Below are 22,830 nucleotides of genomic sequence, written 5' to 3'. Positions count from 1 at the left end.
ATCACGAAAGACATGGAAAAATAAAATAAAATGCAAATAATTTTTAATTGCCTCTCCCATGAGAGGCAGTCATGCTTATTAATAATTGGAAATACCTCTTTCCATAACTTCTCCTGTGTCAACCTGGTTTTATTCAAGACTTAGGAACAGCCTTTCTATCACTCCGTGAATTTATATATATTAACCATTTTAAAAAATAGCTGAAGTCTCCTAAGAACTCAGTACTTTAAAACATAGGTAAAAACAAACAAACAACAACAACAAAAACAACAAAAACAAACATAAAAACTGAGAGAATAGAATAATGAAGTCCATTCTCTGTTTGAGGTGGGCTTTCTAAAATCCATTATGGCCTCAAATCAGTCCTGAAAATAGTTATGCATGTATTTGCCCAAACATGTTATAATTTATTCCAACTGAGTAGAAAAGAAAGTTTATTTCATGTATGTGCTTGTACACCTACTCTCCCAGCCCCTATCATCAAACAGAAATGGCTGGCTGAAATTCAGTGTCTCTCAGCCCCACCATTAGGCTGATAATTGAATAGCATATCACTTTTATAGTCCTAAGCCAGATGTTGTGGAACTCTAGAAATGGTAATAGAAAACACATGAGGGAAGCCACCTCTTTAGGGAACAAGTACATCTCTGAACCAGTCAGATTATAAGTAAATCCTGTCCAAAGGCAGTGCCCATTATTTCCAGTGAGCACACTCCCACAAATGGAAATGTTTCTTGAACTCCCATATACAGAGAGATGACTGTAGGCATGTTAATTATTAGGAACTTCCTTTTCATTTAATTCACTAAAATAAATTATTTACATTTTCACAAACATATGTTTGAGGTCTCATGTTATCCTACAATAAGATACACATGCTTTGTTTGTTTATTGGTTTCTTACTAACATAGTAAGTCCCTTGGCTGGGGACACCTGGGTGGCTCAGTGGTTGAGCATCTGCCTTCAGCTCAGGGTGTGATCACAGGTCCAGGGATTGAGTCCCCCCACATCGGGCTCCCTGCAGGGAACCTCTTTTTCCCTCTGCCTATGTCTTTGCCTCTCTCTCTGTATCTCTCATGAATAAAATAATAAAATTTTTTTAAGTCCCTTGGCTGTATTTTCTTTTTTTTCATTAGATAGAATTCTAGTGCTTGAATAACATTGCATCAAAATAGTGTATATTCTTTAGTCACCTGAATTTCCAGATATACTTTCTCAACAGAAAATAATAAGAATGCTAAGATAATGAGCACAATAGTAAGCTTTAACACAGGCAGAAGTTTTAAAATTCTCTGGTTTCTGAATCTATGAAAAAGTGTGACCTTAGTGGAGACTCAAAATAATGCAGATTTGCCAGTTTTCTGTATCTTGGGAGTTATTGGGGAAACTTAGCCAATAAATCAATCCTATTTAATAGGAGAAAAACAGCCCAAGAGTCTATGGACCTGAGGAATGTCAGAGCCTCTTCTACATAGTCACCAAATCTTGCTTGTGTGTAAAGCAGTGTTTAAGACGATGATTGTGATTTTTTCCAACATTCTTCTTTTATGTGCTCAACAATTCAGAATATTATCACATTATTTGCAGAATTATGAATCTTGTTTTTTGTTTGTGAGAAAACCGTATTTTAAGATAATTGCAGTGTTCTTTTTCAGTTTGCAATTTTACTGTATTTGTTCATCAATTAATTGAATACAATTAGAATGGGATTTTTTTTTTTTTTTTTTTTTTTGAGAAGGAAAGATAGGGATGAGAGGGGCAGTTGGAGAGGGAGAGGGAGAATCTTGAGCAGGCTCCACTTCCAGAGTGGAGCTGGACAGGGGCTCTGGGGTTCCATATCATGAACTAGGCAAAATTAAGAGTTGGACACAACCAACTGAGCTACCCAAGTGCTGCAGAATGGGGTTTTCTTTATATACCTTTTTTTAATATAAACATTTCTGTTACCATACAGGAATATGGAAAACTGATTCAATAATGCCAGTAAAAATAATAAGGAAATTTTTAAAAATAGAAAATAAATTTCTTGGGATGCCTCGGTGGCTCAGCGGTTAACCACGTTTGCCTTCGACTCAGGGCATGATCCTGGAGCACCGGGATTGAGTCCTGCGTTGGGCTCCCTGCATGGAGCCTGCTTCTCTCTCTGCCTATGTCTCTGCCTCTCTCTCTCTCTCTCTCTCTCTCTCTCTTTCTGTCTCTCATGAATAAATAAAATCTTTGGGGAAAAAATAAATTTCTTAAAATATTAAAAAAAAATGTCTTGTACCTCCAATACTCTAAATACTAGTTTCCTTTGAGCTGACCCTAAAAATAGCCAAGAAGTAACTGTGAATGAAAGCCTCTCTTTGTAAGTTTTTAATTCAAAATACATTGAAATGCTTAAGTTTACAGAATAGAAGAATATTAGGAGCTGGTGTATCAGTCAAGAAATGGCCAGTGAACCTCTGTGCAAGCTTTAGTGTCCTCATCTGTAACATGGGCACAGTATAGTGTTGCCTACTCAGGTTCACTGTTAATAATAAACAAGTCAGTGTGGAAGCAGATTCCATGACCCATAGTAGGAACACATTAGATATTAATCGTCCTTGTTGTCATTCTTCGCATTGCTTCGCTCACAACAGAGAACCTTAGAAGAATGTTTTGTTTGCTTCACTGAAGGCTGACCAATCAGCATTATATGCTTCTATCCTAAAGCACATGTGAGAGACTGGACAGGGAGCAGTATCACTGATTGCCACCTTAATAGTTTATCTTCTCTGGCTTGTTTTCTCATCTCATTTGAGGAGTTAACTACAAAATGTAGCAATCAAACCTTCCCCTTGGCTGCTGTCAGAATGAAACAAAAGTCGAGTTGGCCTTTGACCCTCGAAAACTAGAACAGTCATCAGGGTGTCCAGAAACGCCCTTGCGCAGCGCCTCTTGAAGACCTGTAGCCATGTCCAAGAGAGGATTGAGACTGGCACTTGCTGCTCTTCATAGAGAATCAAGGTAGTAAATTCAGTGTGTTTCTTTTTCCTCTTTTATAACATGCTCCAAACTCACGAGAAGCTGCAACCCTCAACAATTTTGACCCTAAGTTCAAAACCTAAGGAAACCAAAATGCAACTCCTCCATGTAAAATCATTCAGAAACCTGCCTTAGAAAATACGAAGGATAATTAAAGATAGGCTCTTTGCTGTTTTACTCAATAGAATACCTTACAGTTGCTGAATTTTGACACTTATATAATGTAGAATGCTTAAGTATCATGGGTAATATTTCTACAGTTCACCTGAGGATCTGTCTGTCTCTGGTTGCACTTCTCTCTCTGCCCAGTCTTGTGATCATACTTCTCTTGCACACTACATTAGGAAGCACTAGAACAAAGCTAGTAGAGTTGTTAACTTCAAAAAGAAGTTCTCAGTCATTTTTTGACCGCTATTCTTCATGACCCATTCGTTCATAGACATAAAGTCCTTGATAGCAATGAAACATCACTATAAAGATAAAATTCAAACACTATGGGATATGTGTGTCCTTTTGCTTTGTGACAGGAGTGTAGATGATTCATATGTGTTTGCTTTGTGTAAATGTTTTAAAGTCTATCCTTAATATAATTGTGGTCACAGATAGAATGATTCAAATGTGCATCATTGCACAGAGTAAGGTTAGGCAAAGGATCTGTTAAGAGTTAAATTGACAATAAGAAAGCTTAAATAAACAAGAATTTATCATTTAAAGCAAGAATAATATTACTTGAAACCACTTTCATTGCTTCCACTGCCCAAGATGCTTTGATTAAAAAAAAGTATCTTCCTCTAAGTTTTGGCACTTTTGGCTCTCTGAATGTGTTCATGCATAGGGTGCCATTTGCATTACTCCCAGGTGCTGGGCAGAAGCCAGATTTTTCATTAGGATATTGAATTAGCATTCACAGTTAACTCTATTAAGTACTAATTTTAGTTTTGAAGACCAAGTTTTAATAATTTAACAACTAATAGATTACTAGCAAGGACACCACAGATGTAAGTAAATGGCCTTGCACGTCATTTACATTGGCCCTATGTTGTTAATCTGTAAGGGCCTAAAATATTTGGATTAATTGCGTTTTTAGGGTCAGTAGGGGTATCCTTGAAGTTTGTTAGTGTCGATGAGCTCTACCCTGAAAATCATGGATATAGACTACAAAGGCACAGTGTTAGGTTCCTCCGTTAGGTTTCTCATCTCTAAAATAGGGATCCTTATATCTTATGGGACGATGACAAGGAATGTAAGTAATACAATACCTCTAAAGCTTTTAACTCATTGCCTGGTATAAGTTATACTATAAACATTAGCTATTGTGACTCCTTTTGTTATCTTCTACAGGTTTCAGCAGCATGGCATGAAAATTGTACTTGCATATATAATTGAATGAAATCAGACTGCATTTTAAAACTAGCAAGCATATAAAGGCCTTGTTTTTGTGTTTTTTTTTTTTTTCTTTTCCTAGGGTTTTATATGTTAGGAGCCATTATCACATCAGAGGTGGCCTTGTCATATCTTTCAGGTTATTGAAAAGGATTTAAATTTTGCCCTAAGTATAAGAGGAGATTCTCTGATAATTTTTTTTTAGGATCTTATTTATTTATTTATGAGAGACAGAGGCAGAGACACAGGCAGAGGGAGAAGCAGGCTCCATGCAGGGAGCCTGACGTGGGACTCAATCCGGGGTCTTCAGGATCACGCCCTGGGCTGAAGGCAGCGCTAAACTGCTGAGCCACCCAGGCTGCCCCTCTGATAGTTTTTAATCGTGGGAATGACTTCTATTTTTACAAATGCAACTCTGGCTTTAGTGTAGGCACCAGACTTTAGAGAAGCACTGGAAAAAGGAAAACCTGTTAGGATGCTCTACCAAGAGTCCACACCAAAGAAAGTAGTTTAAGATTTCCAAGTGAAGATGTGGTCAAATTCCAGATTTATTTTGGAGGCAGAATAGACAGTACTTACTAACAAGTTACATGTGGGGTCTGAGAGAAAGCAGAATCAAATATATTCTTTAATGTTGACCTACTTATCCATGAGAATGGTGGTGTCATGAGACACCAGGCTGAAAATGAAAAATTAGAAAATCAAGAGCTTTTCCTTTTGGGGACAGGGTGGAGTAGAGAAGATTCTTATCTGTGTGTATGTGTTAGCACTTTGATTTTAAGACATAAAAGTAAGTGCTTGGTTTTGATGTGCCTAGTTGCCATGCAAGTAGAGAACAGAAGTGCACAAGGAGGTAGATGAATGGGGATCTCCAGGAAGAGTTGAAAATGGAGATGCAACAAACTTATGTTTGCATCACATCATCATATAGAGATTGATTAAAGTCACGGAAACCAAAAAAATTACTCAGAAAAGGAGTTTAATGGAGAGGTATGAAAACTGAATATTCTGTTATTTGCAGGTCACATTAGAACAAATATCTAGCAAAAGAGACAGAATAAATGGTCAGCAAGGAGGAAAAACAGAACTAGTGTGTGGCTTCCTGGATGCCAAGAAAATAAAGTGTTTCAAGGGAGAAAACAATCCACTATGTCAAATACTTTATTTATAGAGGTAGAGAAATAGTCCTCCCATTACAAATCCCAGGAAGTGGCAACACAGACAACAAAAGATCTTCTCTCTTGAGATGACACCTGTTGATTTAAAAACATCTTTGGTTTCTTTGCTGCCATTGATTTGTCTAGCATAATTCTCTTCCTTATTTTCTTCCTTCCCTAGGAATTGTATATGTTAGCAGCAAGTGAGCAGTAATTTTGTCTGATTCCCACAAAGAGAGAAAGTCATGAAGAAATAGTAGATTAAGTCTAATTTTCAAATTGGTCTATTCCCACTAAAGGAACCCTTCATATAACAAACAATAGAGAATAAACTACTAATATGAAGTTGCTATGAACAAATGAGGAGCAATGTGCTTTTTATCCCAAATTTTCACAAAATCCAAGAGGAGGAATGATCTATTTTGGAACAGCTTAATTTTGCCCATCTTTCTCATTTTTTCATAAATCCCTTCTACACATTTGTCGAAGCCAAGATATCTTTAGTCCATTAAGTTAACAGGCAAATTCTTGTTCTTCCTGTTTTGAAAACAGCACACTGTCATCTAATCTGTCTTCCTGGAATATTTCATGGCACTTCTGAACGGGAAGTGCCACAGAGTCGAAATTCCAACAACCAGATAAGTGACTAACAGACTAGGTATCACTAGAAACATGACTTTGTCTAAAGAACTTACTCAGTTCTGAGAATAAATGGCAGTAAGGTGGGAAAAATAGAAGTAATGTGTAAACTCTTGGGAACTGAGAGTGTAAAAGTATTTGAAAGGAGAAAAGTATCCAATGTCCAGATACTTTGTCTTGCTAGAGAAACAGCCCACAAATGGCAAAGCCTGGAAAACCATAACATCCTGATAACAAAGTGGCTTCTTTTTTTTTTTTTTTATTGGAGTTCAACTTGCCAACATATAGCATAACACCCAGTGCTCATCCCGTCAGGTGCCCCCCTCAGTGCCCGTCACCCAGTCACCCCATCCCCCCGCCCACTTCCCCTTCCACTACCCCTTGTTCATTTCCCAGAGTTAGGAGTCTCTCATGTTTTGTCACCCTCTCTGATTTTTTTCCCACTCATTTTCTCTCCTTTCCCCTTTAATCCCTTTCACTATTATTTATATTCCCTGTATGCGTAAAACCATATAATGATTGTCCTTCTCTGATTGACTTATTTCACTCAGCATAACACCCTCCAGTTCCATCCACGTCAAAGCAAATGGTGGGTATTCATCATTTCTAATGGCTGAGTAATATTCCATTGTATACATAGACCACAGCTTCTTTATTCCTTCATCTGTTGAAGGAAATCAAGGCTCCTTCCACAGTTTGGCTATTGTGGACATTGCTGCTATAAACATTGGGGTGCAAGTATCTCGGCTTTTCACTGCATCTGTATCTTTGGGGTAAATATCCAATAATGCAGTTCCTGGGTTGTAGGGTAGCTCTATTTTTAACTCTTTGAGGAATCTCCACACAGTTTTCCAGAGTGGCTATACCAGGTTGCATTCCCACCAACAGTACAAGAGGATCCCCCCTTCTCCACATCCTCTTCCAGTTGTTTCCTGTCTTGTTAATTTTCCCCATTCTCACTGGTGTGAGGTGGTATCTCATTGTGGTTTTGATTTATATTTCCCTGATGGCAAGTGATGCAGAGCATTTTCTCGTGTGCTTGTTGGCCATGTGTAGGTCTTATTCCTTGAGATGAGTCCAGTTAATATGAAAATATCCTGGGTTGATTTGTGGCCTGTGATTTGTCAGTCAGTTCTCTCCTTATTTCTTTTTTTCCTAGGAATGTTGTTGTGTCTTTCAACTTTTGAAGAGATAGAGATTTTACATGACATCTGTTGATTTGTAAACATGGGCCATTTTGCTTTTAATACATTTCTTTGGTGAAACTATTAAGTTTGTAGGCCTGATCTAGGCCTAGGGGCTACCTTTATGAAATCTCTTCTCTATTATTTGTTTTGCTTACATACTCATTCATTTACAGAACACCTATTTATCAAGCACCAACTAGGACCAATATAAAGAATATGACTCCCTCGTTAATGTTCTCTTTATCCTCCATGACTTTATCTTAGTTCTCTTATTTTTTAAATGATCACATTATTCTGATCTAAGAACATATTTCAAAATTAGTACTTAAAAAAACAAAATTAGTACTGATTGAAAATATCTAATATTTGAGGGTTTTTGAAAAAAATTGTCTCTTTTTCTGTTTCTTACAATCTAACTGACCTTCTCATGAACTAGATGAACTGACATTTCCATTCCTCTCCTATGATCCTATCATCTGGCAATTTTTTAGAGGCAGTGACAGCAAAACACTAGTATAGTGAAATGCATCCTGTGGTGGAACTCTGTAAATAATCTAAACTCAGTCACCCCTCTTGAGCAGATGATGGCAATGGGGGTAGCTGTGCACATTGGAAAGAAAATAAAGCAATAATGTAAAAAAAAAAAAAAAGCTTACCTAAGAAGGTATTTGCACATTAATTTCTCCTTTAGGGTATTTTTGCTGGTTCTGGTGTTATTAAATATGTTTGGTTTATTAATTTATTGCTGGTTATAAACAATGTATGTGATCAGATAGTTTTAGAAATGCATGATTGCCTCTGTCAGTGATGAACAGATAATAACTCAAAAGAGACACCTCAACAATTATCATAGATGGCAACTGTTTGATGAATTGATAAGCACATTTCATAATCTGCCTCATTAAGTAATGCAAAAATTAATCTTCAGACATGTTTATAAGTGAAAAGAAGTCAATTGCTCATAAGATTTTTTTAATTATCAGAAAAAAATATATTATCAAATGAAGTAGCCCCCTTATATATCCCTCTCTGAATTGTACAAAAACCACATGTAAATAGAAAAAAGAAAGGCATAATCGAGGAAATTACTTTCAGTTGTTTCTCATTCCTCCCTAAACCATTTGTTGCTGCCTGACCATTTTAATTCTCATTCTTCTGTGTAAATTAGAAGCTTAGTAACCAGCAGAGAGCCTCAGATCTGGGATTAAGACTCATTGATCCATTTGGTAAAAGCCAGCCTGTCTTATTAGTATGTTGGAATTTAAATAAACTAGAATAAGAGTCCTTGACCAAAGTTCCATTCTAACAAAGATCAATGTTGTCCCTATATTCCTAAATCTTTAATGCCAGTATATTAGATTTCTAAAATAAATGATAGAATTACTAATAAGTATATCTAAAGGAGTTTGCTATTGTTATATTTAAATAAAATATAAATTTAAGATACAAAGGAGTCTCTTCTCAAATAAATGGATTATTTTTAAAGTAATACAATTAGATTTAGCTATAACTAAACTAAGTTAGGATATTCTTATTCCAATAAGATTTTGTTCTATAAGCTTTAGGTTTAACTCTCTATTTCTACTTCATATTAATGGTAAGTCAACTCAGGGTCCTTCTACATTCCAGCATTGTTTCTGTCTTATAAATTACTTTTATTTTTCTGTTAATACTTTCTACCCTTTTCTTTCCGCAAACTTGTGAACCTCCTAAATGCATCTGAGTCAGTTTCCTCAGTATTACCCTGCTTTGCCCTATCCCTAAGGTCTTTTAATTTTGTTGCTCTAGCTCCCTGAGCTCTACTAGGAGAGCCAAAATTCACCAAAGTTGTTGTGGAAGTTAAAGGTGACACATTTCCAAAATCTGGGAAAATCAGAGCAGAATGTATTAGAATAAATAGAATCAATTCTGTGCTTGATTGGTTTATTCTTAAAACTTATGGTCCTCTGGGTAGTTAACTACTAATGTGGTTTATCAAGGACTCTTGTCCCCAACCTTTGTAGTACTAACACAGTAAGCGTAACATAGCATTTTTATTAAATCAGTGTGTAAGCTAAACCAGACTCTGTAAACCATTCTCTCTCAGGAGTAAGAAAAAGTGTTCCTAAATTCACAGAGGTCTTCTCTCAATGTATGAGTTATTGAAAAGATTTATAAAGTTAAAAAAATGTACAAAGGAAACTGACTTTTTTATTAATGAAATTAAACAAAGAGTAGGAGGAAAGATTAGGAGGAGTTATCATCCTTATGAGGTTTTGTCCTATTTCCTATAGGCCTCTTGTCCACTAGGTAAAATTCTTTTTAAAGAGCTAAGCCCATGATTTATTAACTTACAAGGGATTTCTATAATAAATATAGGAAAACCCATGCTTCTTACTTCTGCCTTGGTTTCCCCATTTTAAGGAAATAATTCATACTTACAACATAATTTAATATGCTATCTACAGTGCAACCCTACAATTTAAAAACAACAACAAAAACAAAAAAGGTTATAGATGTCAACAAGTTATAAGAGTTAGACGTTTAATTGACTAACAGGGTATAAGTGATTCTAAAAATGAGTTTGACATAACAAACTGGAATTTTAATTTGTTAATTTAACCTTTTCAAGAAAGGAAATCAGATATCGTAGTATCACCAACCATAATCAGCAAAGCAGTATTTAAAGTGTTCTATTTGATTGGCCACATGGGTAGCTCAGTCCATTGAGCGTCCGTCTTCAGCTCAGGTCATCATTCCAGGGTCCTGGGATGGAGCCCCATTTCCAGCTCGCTGCTCAGCAAGAAGCCTGCTTCTCCCTCTCCCTCTGCTGCTCCCCCCACTTGGTTCTCTCTCTCTATGTCAAATAAATAAATAAAATCTTTTAAAAAACTAAAATTTTCTATTTGAATAGGAGGTACTGTCCTGGGATTTGGGTTATTTCAAGAGTTTTTTTTTTTTTTTCCCTTTTTTTTTAGCAACATGCATGGAGCATCTACTAAGTGCCAGTTTATTCTTCTAAGTGCAGGAATACATTGGCAAAGAAGGCAGACAAGTCACCTTCTTGTTGAAATTAAAAGAGGGAAATGGACATTTACAACAAATTTGATTTACACATTTGAAATTGTGGAAGATGTTTCGAAGAAAATTATAGGGTACCCTGACCTAGTTAGGGAAGTTAAAAAACCTCTGAGTAGGTGACATTGAATCTAAAATTGGAACAACAATTGGAAATGGCTATGAGAAGAAAAGGAAGAGGAAGGGTCAGTATTACAAACATACCTTTGGGTACAATCAAAAGTTTACTTAATGCATCAGTGATGTGTCCAGATATTATCGATACTAAGAAATACTCACCTTATTATACTGATAAATCATTGATTCTCTGGTGGACCTTGTCTCAGAACTTATTTCCCAACTTACTCTCTTTAGCTGTAACCATGGAAGAATTATCATTGGACCGAATGGTGTTCAATATTTTATTCCATATTTTAGGGATACAATTAATGAAGAGCAATGACACTAAACATATGTTTATTCATGTGAATGCCTAAACCTGTGTATCACCAGGATATTTGGTCAATTTACTCAAAACTTTTATAGTCTTTATCTTTTGCCTTATGACACCAAATAATTGACTTGAAGTGTGTCCCCCTCATTACGATGGTCTCATACGTGTTGCTTGTAGACATACTTGCAAAACTACAATGATATAGTTTCCTTTGTTTAATGTGATGGCCACATAGGTAACCAGATTATCTGCAAAATTCTTAAGAGTCACAACCAGTTTTTTTGCAGGATTGTGTGTGTGTGTGTGTGTGTGTGTGTGTGTGTGTGGTTGTTTTGTTTTTTCTATTGTAACCATGAAGTCTGGTACATAGACTATAGTGAATGGGAGACTTTCAATAAAAGGGTGTCACATAAATGGTTAAAAGGTATCTTTGAAAAATTATAAAGTGAATGCCTCGTATTCACAGACTATCAGGATTGGTTTCAACAAATACCCTGAATTTCAACATAATTGAATGGAATTGAAGGAGCATAAAATTATAATTCTGAAACAACAGCACTCCTCAGAGAATGCCCTTCTGTCAGAAGCCAGATTTCAGAGTTGCTGCCAACTCCCTGATGGGTAGCATTTCTGGAAGATGTTTTTACATTCAGGCTACAGGAAAACTAAACCCTGGTCTGTATATAGGACAGTAAGATAAAGTGTGGCATTTAGATGTGCTTTGAGTGACTATGATAGAGCCAATGCATATACACACACACCAAGTTCTAACTGTTGATAGAGCTGAGGCAGATCCTCCACAGAATGATGACCTCTAGAAGGCCATCAAAGAGATTACAGATAGGGCCATGTTTGATGGTGATTACAAGCAATCACAAATATAATTGAATGATATTTAATGTATGAGTAGGTTAATATCACTCTCATGCAACTGAAATGACAATTCGAGTATCTTTTATTCAAAATCCTTCTATTTTATTCACCATATTATGAATGGTCTAATCAAAAATCATATCAAAAAAAAAAAATGTAGTCTTCCCACCTGTCATGGTTGGTGCTGCTCCAGAATGTTTTACTCAGCATGGACCTTTCATCTGTAGGCGGTGAAAGCAGCAAAAGGCTGCAAGTAGGAGACAAAACTAGAATGTTCTTATCTTAAGCTCCTTTAAGATCAATTGAAAATCTTAATTGTGATTAATTATCTAATCATCTTTAGGTTTCCCCCTTTCAAGATTTGTGTTGCATTACCAAAGCTCCTAGTGGATTTGATATTTATTGTCCACAGCAAGTGTTTTGTAAAATGTTATGAAATAAAGGTATTCATTTCTTAATTCAGAGCCTCCTGGGAGTTCATAATGGTGCTGATTGTTTTAAAAGTAATCGAGTGTTTAAAAATATCTTGAAAAATTAACAGGACCTGTTTTTTTGAAAATGCCATTAAGAGCAATCACAGATTCCCTGAAGAGAGACTTCATAGGACCATGCACTTCAGCTGTCAATTATTTCTCCATGCTGTTCCTGTAATTTTAGCCTTTAGCACAACTAACTGCATTGAGCTGAACTTGGCATTCATTTCTCTTACCTTAGCAGAAGTTCTCTATTTAGGTATGAGTAAATAGAAAATGCAAAGGTTAAAAAATTATATATTTTTAAAGGACAACCTGTCCCTGTGTTGTTAAGGAGACACAATGAAACTGAGTGCTATTAGATCTGTTCACTCTCCTCAATGGTTGACCTGAGGGCACAAGGAATAGGGTTCCTATGAGAGAGAAAAATTCAATTGATGGTAATTAATTAGAAAGGGATTTCCTTTTTCAGATAAAATTGTTTTATTATCTCTTATAAAGCTGCCACCCCACCATGAAATCCATTATTTTCCTTACAAAGGAGATATATTTTAAAATATGTGAGGAATGTCCAAGCAGATTGCCTAAGCTCCAAATAAACAACTCTTACCCCATTCCCGCACCTTCTTATTTTTAGTCCTCACATAAAGCCTCTTGTTTTATTAACAATACTAGGAAAGTTGTATATTCATGGATAAAGGGAGTATTACTGGAAAATGTGAAGAATCACTGGATGAATCAGACCAGGAATGGTTGGATTGGCAACTTAAGGCACCTTTAACTGTTCCCTTTACAAGGAGTTAAGGAATGTTAAGTCTAGAAAGGACTTCAGGGATTTTCTATTAGATTACTGAGGCCTTCTTTTGATAATCACATCTCTTGTGCAGTATAGTGTGAGGAATACATGTTGTAGGGGCAGTCAAGGAATTTTAATAAGTTAATAAATCCCCCCCCCCCATCCTTCTAGCTTCTTGACTGAGATACACCTGCAGTAAAAAGATTAACGGGAAAAACATGGGGTGCCTGGGTGACTCAGTTGTTTAAGAATCTCCTTTTGGCTCAGGTCTTGGTCCTTGTTAGACTCCCTGCTCGGCAGGGGGTCTGCTTCTCCCTCCCCTGCCCCCTCCACTCCCCCTCTCATGCTCTCTCTCTCTCTCAAGTAAATAAAATCTTAAAAAAAAAAAAAGGTAAAACAAATAGCTATTGAGTAACATGTATAGCTGCTGTACACATGGGAGATACCCAGTAACACTGAGTAACCCTCCAAAATGGCCCAAGACACCACCTTAAATAACATTTCCATCTAAAGAGGAAAGCAAATGTTGGGAGATAGGGGACGCTGGTTATGGGAAGTTGCCAGGAAAAGCACAGTCAATAGGGCTATGGTTGTTAGGCAGCTTTAAGTAATTACCTTCTCTATTGCCAAGAGTTTCTGGAGATTTAGTCTTCCTTCTCTGCCGAGTACAGGGAGAGAGACAACCTTACAAATGGAGATTTTCCCTTATAAATATAAATATCTCTTACAAAAAGGCTAACTTCTACTCTGTTTTCAGAGCTTTTCCTATGTCTGCTGTTTCTTAAAAATAATCAGCCTAAACGAATCCTTCTGTCAAAAAGATATATTTTAGGGTGGCAAATTCTACCCTCCTTCAACGTAATTGCATATGTAAAGCATTCAGTTCCTGCCCAGCCCTTGGGAGGCATAACACCAAATGGAAGCAGAAGAAAAGAAACAACTTGATCAAAGCTACCACTAGAATCCAGTAGTAGCTTCACTCAGTATTCTTTACATTGTGCCAATGCCACCCCATCCTTGTGGAATAGATGCCTGACTCAGCAGGTAACAGCAATTGTCACATTTTCATTGTGATTTGAATTCACAAATGCTTGAAATTGTCAGAGAATGATAAGAACCACCTCTAGTGGCTATCCAGTGCAAGGGTAGTTCCCTCTGACAATCTGTCCCAATCTTCTGCTTGAATGCCTCAATTTGGGACTTTTTTAACTATTTTATAAACTTGATTACCTTAATCTCATTCACCTGTAATTTTACCTTAGTTTGTGCCCTTTCATCCTGGGCTTGCTGAAAAGAAAATATCTCCTCCATGACTCATTAGGTGAAAAAAATAAATAAATAGATGCATGTATATACAACCCACTACGAACCATCAACTTTCTTGGCAGCCAAGTCTCTTGACTGGCTTTCGTGAAGATGATCATTAATTAACATTCCTAAGATCTTTTTCAGCTATATTACCATTAAGCCAAATCTCTAATATTGTGCACTTATAAATTACAAATTTATGCTTTAAATCTTAAGTGTGAAATTTTTACGTTTATCTCTGTCAAATGATATTTTGCTTACAATGACCAGTTCTTTTTTTTTTTTTTAATTTTTTTATTTATTTATGATAGTCACAGAGAGAGAGAGAGAGGCAGAGACACAGGCAGAGGGAGAAGCAGGCTCCATGCACCGGGAGCCTGATGTGGGATTCGATCCCGGGTCTCCAGGATCGCGCCCTGGGCCAAAGGCAGGCGCCAAACTGCTGCGCTACCCAGGGATCCCTACAATGACCAGTTCTGATTGGTTGTTATCTTTAATTTTTTTAAGTGAATTTGGACTAGGAGGGATTTTCATTAAAAATATTTAAAAAAATAAAAATAAAAATAAAAAAATAAAAATAATATTTTTACCAAAGTAGTCATCATTAAATAGGAATCAGGAAGTGGAGGGGCCAAGGACAGGGTGCCTCAAGATGGGCCACTTTGTCATGAACATTATTTTGAGTAAAAAGCAGCAGAAACCCAGCAGATTCAGGCAAATTTCTTTTCCTCCCCATCAGCTACCTGCCTGGGTCAGCTGAGAAAAGAACTATTAATGGAGATTCCTCTTTACCTAAGAAACTCATCTGTGTAACAGTGCAGGCTTTGTTTTCCAAACAGATAAGATACCTTCCTGCTAATGGTCTTTTTGAAACCCTTTGTCTCCTCAGATCCCTACCCTCCGTTTCCTTAGCTCATCTTTGAAATTTCCATGGCTTTGCTGATTTTCCAAATATATGAAACTAAATTTAATTGTCTCCTCTTAATCTGTCTCCTGTCGATTTGATTGTAAGTTCAGCTAGAAGGACCCTAAAGGACAGAAAAAAATCTTCCTCCCAGACAAAAATATTGAAGAGATTTAACTATCTATATATAGACATTAGTATAGTTATAGATATATGCATTGATTTATCTATGAAGATATATATATGTATATATAGTTATTCATTTTAGTGATGAACTCTAACCACTACTTGTATTTTGATATGTTTTTTTATATGTTATACCACCTTTTTAATGCATATTTTGAGAAAGTTTTGTTTATGTAATTTTAATAATAATAAACTTTTTTCTTGGGAGTTCTTTCAAATTTAATTATCTTAATATTAATTTTTAAAAATTTCATAAAATAAGAGATATGCCTCCTGGTACTTTTATCAAAGCTATGGATTATGGGGCAGCTGGGTGGCTCATTTGGTTAAGTTTCTGCCTTCAGTTTAGGTCATGATCCCAGAGTTCTGGGATCAAGCCCCACAGGAGGCTGTCAGTGGGGAGTCTGTTTCTCCCTGTCCCCCTCACCCCTCCTTCCTCCCTCTCGGTCTTCTCCTCAAATAAATTAATAAAATCCTAAAAAACAAAAAAGCTATTGATTAAACTCTTGACCAGTACAGGGAACAATATGATAAGGTTGGTTATGGGTATTCTAAGTGAGGGGGGTGCAAATGGGATAGGGTTGATGGGAGGCAACTCTTATGCAGCGTAAGAAAGAGCTTGGAAAGTTTCCTAGAAAGGGAATAAGCTGTGGTAGAAATCAAAGTGGTGGTAACATACAACTCAGAAAAAGAAATATGAAAATGGCATCTTGCCACAGCTGGTTTACTCACTGACAATGCTGGTTTGAGGTATAAGCCACATGCCACCAACATTCCTGGGTAGCATGAATGCATGAGTTTCCTTGGCTTAATGTAGAAGTCACTAAAACTTCTGAGATTTTTTGCTTTCAAATACTTGCTGCCAGTACTCAATTAAGGGAGTCATTTGAGTAACTTAACTATGTTGTGGTTTGTAAAATATTTGATTTATTAGGTTCTAACATGAGACGATTTAACACTGAGTTGGGAACTCCATTGTTAACTGTGTGTACAAGAATAGTGTGCAATCTCTAAACTGCCCAAAGCAATGCAAACATTGCTTTACTTGTGCATTGATGCACAGACTGGAATGGAGAGGCATTTCTTAAGGTTCTGCATGGAAACAAGCCCATATTTTTAAATGGGAAAATTGGAGAAGAATTGATTATTTTCACCCTCAGTGTTCCTTGGGGGTGCTTGGATTAAACTGAAGTGTTTACTGTTAAATGTGTGAAGTATATATATAGTCAAGTATTTATATTTTAAAGTGTTAGGAGAGTTCTTGCAAAGGTAAGTAGACTGATCTTTGAAACTAGATGGTTTCTCTAAATAGATGTACTTTACAGAATTTTATTTGTTTTTGAAGTAGAGGAGGTGGCTCAAAAGACATTGATTGGAATGCTGTTCCAAGATTAAGGGCTGGATGTTAGAAATTGCCAAGTGCTGAATGAGTAAGGAGCAGGTGGGACAGACCTGGGTCGGGGGGAATCAGAGGAAACAGGCCATGTGTGTGAGTGGAAAAAATGACATAGGACAGGGTCATGTGTGGCTCTAAAAGTGAAAATAACTTTTGAAAGGTATCGGACAAAGAAAAGGAAGATAGTATGAAGGTCATCGAATTAAAGAGAATGTTAGCTCATAAGTACAGTTTCCAGGTCTGAGGTGAAGTTGAGGCTTTTCTATGAAAAATGATGGCCCATAGACCTAAGGAATTTAGTAAAAAAAGGAAATAACAATCAGTTTTAAGGGGACTTTGAACAATGTATTTTGGAGATAACACAATTTTATTTATTTGACAGAGAGAGAAAGAGTGTAGGGGAAACATCAGGCAGAGGGAGAGAGAGAAGCAGGCTGCCTATGGGGGAGGGAACCCCCAAGGTGGGGGGCTCTATCCCAGGACCTGGGATCCTGACCTGAGCCAAAGGCAGACGCTTAACCGAATGAGCCATCCAGGCGCCCCACAACAGTTTTTTAAGTCCTCATAATTTTACTGTGTGCCAGTAGGAAGTAAACCAAATACCTATTTTTTTAAAAGCTATATCTCACTGAGAGAAGTCTATTCTGAGAAAGTTGGAAGTGTGACAAAAGTCAGTTGTCTAGGCAAATAAAACATGCAGAAGTGGGCTCACGTGGAACTGGCTTTGACAAGAAAGTTCTCAGAAGGCTAGACGACCAGCTGCCATTTCCCAACTGGTCTTTTTGTAGTACTTTGGCCTTGTGGTGAGAAACTACCAGGAAAAGATTTGCTTACGTAGAATTCCAGCAACATGAACTACCAGAGCTGAAACAACCCATAAAATATCTTCCTGCCCAAGACTTTCAATTTTATGGTTAAGGAGAGAAACACTGTAAGAGATTTGTGCGATGTATAAGATGGGTTATTTTCGGGAAGTACCAGGACCTATTTTCTTCCCACTCTCAACCCAGTTTTCTTTTGTCAGGATTATTCCTTCTGAGAGAGGAAAAGAACACCAGTGTAGAAGGTGTAGCCAGTATTCAATTGAAAGTGATGCTTAAAATCTTGTTTGTTTGGGGCCTAGGAAATATCAGACTATTTGGGTGACCGTGGATCCTTTTTCCTCTGTTAGCAGATTTTCTCTTTTTTTGGTTCCCTCTGCTGTTTTTATTATTATTACTCTTCACCTCATCATTACTCTTGCTAGCTGGTGGTGGTGAATCTGAACGGGAAACAGGCAGGTGATAGGTTCCAAATACCTCCCTGAATTTTCCTGGTATAGTTCAATACTGAATGATCACACACTAGACTACCTTCTGTCCTAGTTTTTTCTTCTCTACAGAAATATTTGCATGAGAAGACTTAACCTGAGCTTCGAAGTTTTATGCTGAAGGGGTGGAAAAAAATTTCCTTCTACCCATCTATATTCTTTGGCTGGTCTGATATCCAATTGACATAAGACAAGTTAACAGGATAAAAAAAAGATTAATTTCAGACATAAGGGAGCCCCGTAAAAATATGAGACCCAGAAAATAATTAAAACTTATATAACATCCTGAGACAAGGAAAGGGGAGGAAGACCTTTCCCAGGAAAGCAAGAGGAGATGTTTGGAAACCATAGGTTGCCCCGTTACACAAATGAGTTTTGTGGGGGTTAAGGGCAGGTTTAGGCATGAACATTATCCTAAGTTAAAAGCAATCAAAATCCAGCAGATTCAGGCAAATCCCTTTATCTCCCCCTCAAACCGTCTGTACCAGGAAGGAAGCTATTATTAGAGAGTCCCCTTGACCTAAGAACCTTACCTACATAACAGGACACCTTTGCTTTCCAAACATCTCCTTTCACCTTCCTGCTAATGGTTTTCTCCCCCTTTGTTATCCTCAAAACTTCTGCCCCTCTCCTTAGCTCAAAAAAAAGCATCTTATTGATGCTTATTATCGGAATGCCTTACTGTCTTTGAAAGTTCCATGTCTGTGTGGATTCCCTATTTATTACACTATTACATTTGATTTTATCCTGTTAATCTGTCTCCTGTCATTTTGATTCTAAGAACGCTAGAAGGACCTTGAAAGAAATTCATCCTCTCCAACAGTTTCTTAGGTAAAAAGGTATCTCTATTCATAGCTGTCTTCCTGCTGCAGTGCCCCCTTTTCATTACAAAATTAGGCAGTTGAGGGGTAGGTAAAAAATTTTCATGAATCTTCTGTGTTTTGATGGCCTTTAGCTCAAAATAATCCTTATGCCGAAGAGAAATATTTTTGGATAGCAAAATCTGCTCCCTTTTAAGGTAAGTCCAGATTCATACTGTTAAAATATAAACTGAGGCATATTAAAAATTTTAAGTGTATATTTGAACAAAAATCTATTGGAATCGAGCTATACCAAACCAGAAGTGGTTAGGAGTGCTCTACCATCAAGATCAAAGGGAAAGACTTAGAGAAGTTGTAGAAACAAAGGAAGGAAATTATTTTATTGGTTCCAGCTTAAAACTTAGCTTGCTGTTAATGTTTGGTTATCCTTAGGTTTTAGTTTCTTTACTTTGAGGTGTTTACAGGTGTAGGTTTTGGTTTGCTAAAGTAAGCCACCATGGCATTACAGCCACTTCAGTGTAATGGCCTTCTTGCTTAATTAATTTAATAATACTCATTTACCCCACAACCTGATTGCCCTGAAAGAATCCATAAAATTAGGAAAATGAATAGTACCTACCCTCAAGTCACTTATGACTTGAGGATATGTGCGTGACAGTGGGAACATTTCTAAGGAAAAGCAAGTGAATGCAAATAAGTAAGCTAAGTACTGTGGGGATAAGAAAAATCTTGAGTAGGAGAAAAGGTATAGTGAAACTGCGGCAGTTGAAGTCTTCCTAAAGGAAAATTATCTCTACATTAGCCAGACCTTTGGGGCATTACCTATAAAAGTTATGACTCTCCATTAGAATAAAGATCCAGGGGCCCCTGGGTGGCTCAATAGGTTAATCATCTCCCTTCAGGTCAGGTCATAATCCCAGGCTCCTGGGATCCAGCCCTGCATAGGGCTCCCTGCTCAGCAGGCAGTCTGTTTCTCTCTCTGCCCCTTTCCCTGCTTGTGCTTGCCCTCTCTGATAAATAATAAATAAATAAATAAATAAATAAATAAATAAATAAATAAATAAATAATCTTAAAAACAAAAAAAGAGAGAATAAAGATCCAGAAACAACTAACTGACTTCCACAGTAAGTCAGCCTTCACACTGCCTAGCCCCTTCCCATTCAGAATTGGATCAGAACTGGTCTGCCCACGGAGAGCCTATATAGCTGAGCTTTTCCTTCTATGTTGGATTTATGTGACAAATCACTGCCTTGGGAGAAAAGATGCCAGTCCAAGAGGAAAAGCTTCCTGGACATAGACTATTTGAGATCTGGCATGTTGCATGTACTTAACATCCAGGAAAAATAAGTGATGATGCCCACGAAGAAAGTTTTCTCCTTGTTTTCCTGTTTTCCCCTTTGAAGCAGGGCAGTCAGGTTTGGGCTTTTTTAATTTTTTCTCATATCTACTTGTATAGATTTCCCTCTCATGATCCAAGATAATTCACAACTAATCTATAAAAGTCTTGATAGGTTTTCAAAGACTGTTGATAATTAAATTCTATTTGCTATTTCTCACCTCATGACTCAATAGCATAAGAAAATCAATCTCATTTCAAAATTAAAACTGTGATAATTTTTTTTTAAGATTTTATTTACTTATTCATGAAAGACACACAGAAAGAGCAGAGACACAGGCAGAGAGGGAACAGGCTCCAGGTAGGGAGCCTGTTGTGGGGCTCAGTCCCAGGACTGTGAGACCACACCCTGAGCCAAAGGCAGACATTCAACTTCTGCTTGAGCCACCCAGGCATCCCTAAAACTGTGATAAGTTTTTAAAGATAAATCAATACAATGAGGAAGTAATATAGTTAAAAAACATTCATTTGACAAGAAGATATGGAGAGTGCCTACTATGCATCAGGCTTTAGGTAACTAGTGATAAGAGTTTCTGACCTTCACTGAACTATAAGATTTGAAGGGCTTTTGTGTAACTTCCTTTTTAGTTCTGGTCAGAGATAAAGCCACTCTGCTCAGCCTATACTGAAAACCAAACCAGTCTTTTCAGACTTTGCTTAAGATAAATCCCACTTTAATGGGAAATAAGGTAAATCTCCATGCAAACATAGAGAATCAACTATGTGTTGGCCTTTCCTAAACTCTAAGCTTTACTCTATGGAAATGTAGGGTGGTATGGACTCTGAAGAGTCCACTCCTCAGAAATTACCTCAGATTCAAACTTGGTCAAGAGTTTAAATAACTTTTCTGTCTGGCCTCCTCTCTAGTAGCTGTAGGATCTTGCACTAGCCTAAAGACTCATTCTAAGTCATTCCTATAGGACATAGTTCTGGCTCTAGAGCTTAGAATCTTTGAACCTCCGATTGGCAGAAGTTCCTCTGATTAGTTGATCTACAATTGAGCATATTTGCTATTGATTGATAAAAATCAAGGAGGTTGGTATTACCATTAGATTAATAAGCTCAGCTCCTTCACCTTACCTTTAAAACTAATATCTGGAGCTGGTTTCTCTTAATGGGCATTACTCTCTGGACCATCACTCTAAATTACCCTAGTTCTTTTACCCAGCCAAAAAGCAGATTTTCCTCCTGACCAAAAGCTCAAGGCCCCTTTAGACCTCTTACTAAATTCCAGTTTCTGCTTGTCAATTTCTCCACAAAACTAACAAGACTAGCATGACCTAAGCACAGTGAATTATCACAGTCTTCTCCAAATACTCTTCAGTAATTTGTTCTTCAAGAGTTGTCTTCTCCCCCTTCTCTTGCGACCCACTCCTCCATATACAACATAGGATGTAACCCCTCAGAATGCTGTCATGATGATAGAATACCACTTCACTCATAAATTAACAATAGTAGTCCACTGATGCGAAAAGGACACATTTCTATCCTCATAAATGTATAAAACTCTGTCTTGTTCTGTAGATTTTCTTAATGTTCGTATTGTCTCTCTTCAACTTGAACTTCTTGAAGTTAGGAATATCCCATTCATTCGATGTTGGCTGGGTATCTGTTATGTTCCAGACATTATCCTACGTGCTGGGTATACAAGTAAGACATATCCATGAAGAGCTCTTTATCCAATGGGTAAAATAAGATATAAATAAATAATCAGAACACAGAATACTACTGCCATGATGGAGGAAGTACAAGATCCAGTAGTGACCTGCATGAGAGAATGATTGATTCTGGCTCTATTCTTTACAGGGCCTAAAGTAATACCTTATGTGTATTAGGCTTACAAGAAATATTTATTGGTGATAATAATATGGCATAAGTAGACATTCAGAGAAGAGAGGAGGTAGAAAATAGCCTTTCTTAGAATTGAGATACATATCAAGCTTTGTGATAGTAAAAATGCTACTCAATAATGGGTAGCTTTTATTATTAATACAAACAATCACTTACAGTTATAAATTGCTACCATTTATTTTTTATTTATTTATTTATTTTTTTTTATTGCTACCATTTATTGAGTGCACATTATATATTGGCCACTATGCTATGTACTTTGCACATGGCACATTATTCAACCTTTATACATTCCCTAGTGGTTGGACATTTTTCCTATGGATGAGAAAACAGAGTCTCAGATAGGAAATGGCTGAATCAGAATTACAATTCTGTCTTTCAAATTTCTCTGCTTACCCACTCTACTATTTTTTAAATTTTATTTAACTTTATTTAAATTCAGTTAAGTAACATAGAGTGTATTATTAGTGTCAGAGGTAGAGTTCAGTGATTCATCAGTTGTATATAACAACCAGCACTCATTACATCACATACTTTTCTTAAAGCCCATCACCTAGTTGCCTCATCCAACCACATACCTCCTCTCCCACTGTACTATTATTACCAATCTAAAATTGGGGCTAAAAATGTCAAAATGTATCCAAGATAACTTAT

The 22,830-nt window shown here is 36.9% G+C and overlaps 1 protein-coding gene across 24 annotated transcripts in view; it reads left to right on the top strand.

The window, feature by feature from the left end:
* The window catches only part of NRXN1 (neurexin 1), a 1,115,374-nt gene that overhangs the window by 639,131 nt on the left and 453,413 nt on the right, over positions 1 to 22,830 (top strand). Inside the window, exon 18 of one of the 24 annotated variants that reach the window (XM_072768331.1) lies at positions 10,330 to 10,660. The exons of 22 other annotated variants lie outside the window; for them this stretch is intronic. In XM_072768331.1, coding sequence (XP_072624432.1) covers positions 10,330 to 10,373 — 44 coding nt within the window. In that variant the 3' untranslated portion in view covers positions 10,374 to 10,660. Of the gene's footprint in view, positions 1 to 10,329; positions 10,661 to 22,830 lie in introns of those variants that run through there. One more of the 24 variants, XM_072768332.1, reaches the window with a different exon arrangement.

Source organism: Canis lupus, chromosome 11 (genome assembly GCF_048164855.1).
Source record: "Canis lupus baileyi chromosome 11, mCanLup2.hap1, whole genome shotgun sequence".
NCBI classification, from domain to species: Eukaryota; Metazoa; Chordata; class Mammalia; order Carnivora; family Canidae; genus Canis; species Canis lupus.
The sequence above is the reverse complement of the archived record's forward strand: the minus strand, read 5'-3'. Positions and strand labels throughout refer to the sequence as shown.